Source organism: Opisthorchis viverrini (assembly GCF_000715545.1).
Source record: "Opisthorchis viverrini unplaced genomic scaffold opera_v5_147, whole genome shotgun sequence".
In the NCBI taxonomy this organism is placed as follows: Eukaryota; Metazoa; Platyhelminthes; class Trematoda; order Opisthorchiida; family Opisthorchiidae; genus Opisthorchis; species Opisthorchis viverrini.
The window spans coordinates 725,824-733,837 of record NW_008751803.1 but is presented as its reverse complement, the minus strand read 5'-3'; the positions used below and the strand labels follow the sequence as shown (position 1 = coordinate 733,837).

Sequence of the window (8,014 nt, the reverse complement as noted above, 5' to 3'; positions counted from 1 at the left end):
CTGATATGTTCCCGTGACAGATCTGGTGTTCGTGGTCGTATCAGTCCTAACTACACTTGAGTTTACTTAGGTGAAGGGTAACTAATGAGTGCAGTTCCGGTGTTCCCACCAGATTCGGGCAATGCTCCGAAGACACCGATGGTCAAACACTGAAAGTCTTTTGACGTCCTCGGCGCGCAGCGGCCTATAATGACGATTAGCTCAGGTAGCGGAGCTACATTGAGTGTTGTCGTGAAAACGGAATACCGTAATTTGAACGGTAGAAGACAAATTAAAAAGGAAGCTACATTGATTTTCCGTGCGCTATTCTTCACAGGGGGCCGGAAACCAATGTATGCCTAGAATGCTCGCAGTCGGATAGTGGGAGATTTCGCTACACTTAGAGAACAACTCGGAGGAATATTGTGCGTCGTAAGGCACTCTGGTCAAACAAAAAAGCCTGCTGACCAATTTTTTTGCTGCCAAATGGATTTTCGATTGCTGGAAATCATACTGTCAACAATCAAAGGGAAATTCATCCAACTGGTAGATTGAAGAACCTTATGGAGGTACCATCGAAGAACGTGATCTCGTTGTGGGAATAATATCTCCCAAATCCCTCATCTAAATCGTGCGGCCACTCAATTTCTCTTAGTCTATTCTAGGGGCTAGAAGATGTGCCTGCTTGCGAATTTTGTAGCAGGCATGATAGCTCACTGTTACGATACTCGACATAGGAGTTTACACAACCTTGGTGATGTATATGTTGCAAAGGCCCTAACATTCTGTCAGCACAAAGGCCTACGTCTCAAGGAACTAGCCACCATTCCTTCTAAAGCTGGCTGGATGACTTTCTTCCACCCCTATACGATCCTAGGTTTTCTTGAAGTAGCCTTGAGCTACCACTGCAGATGCACCGCTCCAACTATCTTGAATGAACTCATCCAGTGAACCTGATTTCGGCCAGGCAAAGGCCCCCTGTTGATCTATCAATGTTCTTATGTTTCTTTCTATATGTGTACACTTTGAATAGAACGTAGTGGAACACTATCTTCCTGCAACCAGACAGCAATGAGTGCAGACTTCTTCACCTATCACTGCAAGCAATTTGGTGTCGCAGTTATATGTAAAGGCCCCTTTGGAATACCGACCAAACACTAACAATAGTACCCACAGGTCACGTTATCGGCAAATGAAGATAAATCACTAATTTTGGCGTCGGTCTAACTGCTCAGATAATGATCATCTTGGCCTTGTGTTTAACGTGAGAAAGCATGCAACAAAGTGGTTAATATAAGGCCCGAAACCCAACTGTGTAAACCGTGTTAATCAGTTGTAAACTGGCCTCGAAGGAAAATCCTGCGGAGAGACGACTGCATCCAAAACGCTGTCATCCCTTTTTCTCAGGCACCCAGGACCAGGAAACCCGAGGGTATGAAATGCGTCACCGTGGTCAAAAAAACCAGTGTAGGACTTCCATCAGCTTTAAGAATTGCTCCTTTTGCAGACTAGCAAACCTTCGGATTCAGCATTTCCGTGTGATCTCGAAGGGAAATTGTTTCATATGACACTGCTGGCAAGTTTTCCACAGAACTACTTCGAATTTCCAATCTGCCTCGTGGGGCAGAAAAGAAAAGTCACCCGAAAGAATGTGTTCCTGTGTTTGTCAAACCTACCAGTGCATCGATATTTCGTCACAATCTTCAAAACGTGCCTTTTTCCACTAGCCGCAGCCAACCAGCAATTGTATTGGACCAGTGCACAACCTCTCCACTTTTGCAATCACGACACCTATACTACTTCGCCCTGTGTACCAGCGTTCGCCCAGTGCTCAAGGCTGCCACCGGGGCTTCTTTCATTTTCCGTGGCATCAGTTCTAGCTACGGCTGGGACTGAATAGGTCTTGTTTTGTGGCACACATACAGATCAACCGTGTCACCTTTGTCTCGTCCGCACATTTCGCAGTTCTATAGCTTAATCTTCCACAGGCATTCGTTAAATTAACGTGGAAAAGCTATGAAGCAAGAGGACATGGGCTTTTGATGTTCGAATTGGTGTTCACAGATGTCTCTGAAGATAAGAGTTTGGTTAGCATAGACCCTTACTACCTTTATTCTGTCTGATGCAAGGGTTTCGTTTTGAAAAACCATAATCAAGTGGAAGGACACCGAATCCTCCTCCTATGACGTCTGTGAGACTATTCGGAGGTCGTTTTTGAGCCTAGTTCTACCACTTTTCAGTTTGTGCCTGAATTTACGGTGGTAATCATCAGGCAAATAGCGACAATTTGAGATTGATTTTTCTAGTGATTGTCTTTGCTGTTCTGGTCTCTCATACAGCTGATTCTTTTGTATTTTTTTTCAGGTACCGTATGATGCAATTCAATACATGACAGGCGAGTGCAACTACGGTGGTCGAGTAACGGATGAACGGGATAGACGGTGTTTGATGACGATTCTTTGTGATTTTCTATGCCCAGCTATTGTATCTGATCCAAGGTATAAGTTCTCGGCCAGTGGACTCTATTTCGCTCCCAATAAAATGGAGTACACAGATTATTTGGAGTTTATCAAGGTACGTGATCAGAGGTCCTGATATACTATTACCATGAGTATAGCTTAAATGACAAGAGAAGCTAAGCAACTGAATGGTTCTTTTGATCGATTCACTCCATCCACGTCACTTGATTAGCCGAACACGGGGTCAATCTATCTGTCTAATGTAGAGCGATCTTCTTATGATTAGGATTTGACCGATGCCCGCTGACATGCCTTTTTTCTTGAATATAGTGCCCCAGTTCTGCTAAACTAGTAGGATGTGACAACCGATACCCAGAGACCCTTGTCAAAGTCTAGGCTTTCAGGCCCGTACCAGTTTCTGGCCGAACATTGAGCTTTCTGTCCTGGTCGATGAAAACGCTGGACATCTTATTGCGGGTTCCACCCCACTTGAAGCTCATCGAATAGACCTAGTTCCCGCATCCCCACTGCAGTGTTTATCTCCCACCGATATGTAGGAGAAGCCCTGATCCTACTATCTACTGGGGCTGCAATAGCACAAGAAATCATTTCGTCACTTTGAGTCGGATCTGACTTTTAAAGGAAGATAAATGTACAAACGCGCATGGATCCTTTAAAGTTTTATCAACCATAAGCCTGAAGTTTTGTCGAATTCTTGATAAAATCGTGCCCGAATGCACTTTATCGTGTCGCGCATCAGAAAAGTGTTCACCGTTGTCACCTAAAGTTTTGGTCAATAGATACACCCGTATTCTACCCGTGATCAAATAAATTGTAGGCAAAAGATGGCACACAATGGTCACGATAAACACGCCGTGGTATGTGTCCTGACTTATACTTTACTTTTCCACATTTATCGCGTTGCGGCGAATTGGTTTCACGACAGAAGTCGTTATAGAAAAGTTACCGGTATTTCTTTTTATGGCATTAGTTTGCACAGGTGTCTGCATATTTACTCGTCGTCAAATAGGAACACAGTGGTCGGCATAGAGCGAATCTTTCCCGGTCGTTCTGCCGTTCAATTTTTTTGCAAGAGGCCAATCAGTCGGACAGGCATTTAGCTATGCAAACATGCTAGCTGTGACATGCGACCTTTTATATGTATGTGTATGGATTCGTCACAGTGGCATAATTCATGATTCAAAGTTCGTTGCATTCGGTCCCTTGACCCAGCGGAGAACATAGGTTGATTTCTGTGTACATCTCCGTTTCCTGTAAGCCGATTTTTCTGATTCATAATCCCAGAAAGCTCTCTGCTGCAGCCATTCAGTTGACCATATTTACTATCGACCATTCGGTGTTGGTGCGGGCCACTCGACAGCCTGTCAGCAGCAGCCGTCACCGAAGTCAATCACTGTTACCTGCTGACCTACCTGTCCTCTCTACTGTGGTACTCCGATGCCCATGACCCTCGGTTTATTTCCGAACTTTTGTTGCCTCTCTCTATTCTTCACAAATGAAGGTGCTTCATGAATACCTGAGGAGAGCGGTTCACAGAAAAGTTGCTTGTGCTCAGGCTCGATTATGAACAAGGTGGCTACGGACACTAGAAGACCGAGCATTACAACTTATATAAAATGATTGAATCACCCTCTTCACTCGTGATCAGATATTTTCAAAGGTGCAGGCCACAGGTGATCCACAGTGTGATTCGTCTGCATTAGGCCGGATTCGGTGTCACTACCCTTTAGGCGCACATTTCTAAGCAGGTGCGGGGCAGTCGTAATACGCTTCTCGGCTTTTGAACTAGTTCACGAAATCAGAGTGTAATACTGCACATTAGGTTGACGAAGACCCTGGACCGTATGCGTAATATCGCACAATAATTTAATGTCTTGAATATCGTTTCAACTGGAATGTGAAACAGCCTTTAAACAAAGCGGTAAGGGGGAGACATTTTGGCGAATTTCAGAAGTGCCCCCCGTCGACACCAAACTGATTCGAAAGTCAGTGTTCATTCATAGCGCAGTATTCATAAATGACTCATTTCCTGTCAACCAGAGTGCTCCTGACGCAATTTCTGCGCTGCAAGCGATACCAGCAAGTTCAATCTCACCACGGATAGTTTGACCGATGTGTCAGTGTACATGTTTTTGTACACATGCGTCGTTCATTCGAGTCCAGTCAACCGGTAGGCGAGAGTCGGAACATGACTGAATAGGAAGCACTTCTGGCATTTATCACAACAACCAATTCGTTGCTAGATCCAACTGGAGCCCCGCGCAGGGTTAGTGCATCACATCTCTCCCATGTTTGGACCTTAGCTTATGAGCATTTAAACCGGACTGCGTCTAGCTGATGAGCCCAAAGAGAAGGCGAAACCGGTTGTAGGCTATCGAAGGGGTTTCAGCGACCTTATGAGTAGTGTGTTCCGCCAAAAAAGTTACCGTTTGGGAAAAAGTTAAAGTGTCTAAACAAACAGGTGTGAATTTCGTAGCTTTGAAAATGAGAACCCGTTGATATGACCACCTTACCAATCGTGCTTAAAGCTACATTAATCTCATTCATTAGATCCTAATTAGGCATGATCAGCGAAACAGTGGACCATAGTTCTGACCTTATAGGAACCCATGAGGTCTGAACTGTGTTCTGACTACTATTGCTATTGGTCTCATATGCGTTTTAGAATCGTACTTTGCTTATATTCACTCATAATTTTACTGTTAAGTTTGGTGGCTAAACGTAGCTGCTCATGAAATGCATCAAGCAGAGTATGAACCAGGGGTCTACAACTACCCACCTTTATTGTAACTCATGCGTTATGTTGCACTCGCGATTATGAGGATCAGCGGGATAAGTAGAAAACACAGGTTAGGACGTAACATGCCCCTCGAAGCCTAACATTTTGCCAGCCACTGTTCTTGGGACCATGACACTGAAATAATACCATCAATAAACGTGTGTTTCAGAGTCTACCAGCCACCCAGAACCCTGAAGTGTTTGGTATGCACGAGAATGTGGACATTACACGCGAACTGAGTGAAACTCGAATGCTTACCGACTCTATCCTACTGACTGTTGGTCAGAGTACAGCAGGCACTGTTGGGTTTTCTGATGCCGAGTTGGATGAAATCGCATCAGACATCTTGGGTAAGATCCCAGCCGCGTTTGACTTGGAAGATGCCATTAAAAAGTATCCAGTCAAGTACGAGGAGAGTATGAACACGGTGCTGGTGCAAGAGATGGAGCGATTCAACAAGTACGTCAACTTTCTTTGTCATCCCTTCACTATGAGACGCCCATTATTTGTCATAACATTACCATGGCCTTTATTGGATGGTGAGTTTCGTGTATGCATATGGGGGTGAAGTAGTATTAGTTGTAGGTGTTTGTGGGATGTGTAGAATTCGCGTTTGACTAGTCTCACCCTTGTACTTGCGCAATTATTCTGTTGGGTCCACACAACAGAACGAATTCCACAAATCCCGTGCAATTATTCTGTTGGGTCCACACAACAGAATTCCACAAATCCCGCTACCACTTACAACTAACCACAAATTGTCCAGCAGTTTTCATGCGTTCATGACACTATCTGACTGGCTTGTCCTGACAGTTGGTTCAATCGATCTCCACAACCAGGACGGTTACTTCGACGTCTTTCGAGGCTTCGTGCAAACCAACCGCATCACTTAAGCGTTAACACACGCCTGTTCAAACACGATAGTTATGTTGTTTCCAGCTTGTGCTGGTGGAATGGTTGTAACACCCTCACCTCCTGTATCAAATGTCCGGAGTTCAAACCCGGCATGACCAAAGGTATGCGTTGCTCATGAGCCCTAATTGGAGCAAAACTCGAATCCAGTTCTCCCTTCTTTGGACTAACCAGAATAGTTGCTTAAGGACAGGATGGGTACTGCTCAAGAGAGTCATGTGAACACAAAAATAATATTGGTCTCTGATACAGTTGTGCGTTGGCTGAATATTAAACATTGAATAGTGAATATTGTTAGCTTGTGTGGATGAGTTGAACTTAAACTGGCTGAACAGCTAAAAATATCATACTTTTTCTCTATACTTCAGTCTAACAAGAGTTATCAAAAACACACTGACAGACTTGAAGAAGGCCATCAAAGGTTTGGTGATCATGTCGGAGATGTTAGAATCTTTGGCTGCCGCTCTCAGCGTGAACAAATTACCGGACGTCTGGGCAGGAAAATCCTATCCAAGCTTGAAGCCTTTGGGATCTTATATCAACGATTTAACCGAACGCTTGGACTTCTTTCGGGTAGGTTTGCTGCTCTTGCAAACTTGCAAACGTACAAAGTGAACCAACGTGAAGTGCAACCAAGAAATTCGGTTGTTGACCAAACAGCGAACTTTTCCGCTGCTTTTTTGAGGACGATATGGAGTGCTCACCCGGTAAAATGATCGCCTCTAGGGTGGGCTGTTACTCTAAGGGATGTCGGTCTTCATGACAGAGATACTCCGTTTCACCACTCGTCTGTCTTCACAATCATGTCATCTTAAAAAAAACTTTCAAGTCAGCTGCTTTATCACCGCTTTTTGAGCGAACAGTCACCAAGTATTTACGGTTTCGTAATGTACTACTCATAACGTGGCGTTTCGTTTTCAAGGCGTCCAAACTGTATTCATCATCCCTAATCCACACCAAGTCAATATATCCCCCGTCAGTGTGAGTGCTCTCGGCTCATTAGCTTGTTTTGGGCACTCAATGTCCTCTCCCCTTAGAGGTCACGTTATTCCCATTGACACCGCTCTCCATCTTCAAACTGTCTCTAAGCCATAACAAATATGCAAACATTCAGGATGACCATATGCTGTGCTTGTTTGGAGTGTACGCACAGCTGGCAACAGAATGAGAAATCCAGTATACTGATCCCGATTTCCACGAGAGGGTGCTTTGTTCGTTCAAACGTGTGTATAATTAAGGTAAACACTTTTTTAAGGAAGGAGGGGCACGATATATTAGCTGGGATTTGTATTGTGTCCGAGAATATAATTATCCAGCGTACTGCAGCAAGTAAATGAACCTAGCAAATAGCGAGCGTTTTTAGTGCATTTGACCTGTTGTGTCAGCAGAATCAGTCAACTGGGTGCAACAGACATTTGTTGTATTCTAATTCCAATCACATCCAACGGCTGCAGACAAGATAGTGTATCCAACGGCCCAAAAGACTGCATTGCTGAATGAACCAATGAAATTAAGTATGTACTTGGTCCATTGATTAGAAACACGTTTATACTCTACTTTGATATTATTTGATTATTGGGGTGCTTCAGACAGCCAGTAAATGTGTCACCGGTTGTCCATTTTTTCGACTAACTGTGTGTTCAATTCTCAGACTGACAAGGCTTTGTTTTTTTCAAAAACATCTGGGACTGTTACTTTTCCTACTTCTCACCTTCGTGCCCCAAGTGACCAAACTGTCAATCTTTTTCGGTTATACCAAGCCCCACTGCATTCTGGAGTACAATTGTAATTGGATATATCCTCGGAAGAGTGTTCCTTGCAGTTTTGTGGGGTGCACAGAAATCAGTTGTTCGTTGAGGATGTT

General features: G+C 44.1%; 1 protein-coding gene across 1 annotated transcript in view; it reads left to right on the top strand.

Moving 5' to 3' along the window:
- Positions 1–8,014, top strand: part of T265_06797 (hypothetical protein) — a gene marked incomplete at both ends in the record, with an annotated part of 99,192 nt that overhangs the window by 81,531 nt on the left and 9,647 nt on the right. Inside the window, 3 exons of the mRNA XM_009172162.1 lie at positions 2,344–2,553; positions 5,408–5,697; positions 6,519–6,723. Of these exons, the coding sequence (XP_009170426.1) occupies positions 2,344–2,553; positions 5,408–5,697; positions 6,519–6,723 (705 nt within the window). The remainder of the gene's footprint in view (positions 1–2,343; positions 2,554–5,407; positions 5,698–6,518; positions 6,724–8,014) is intronic.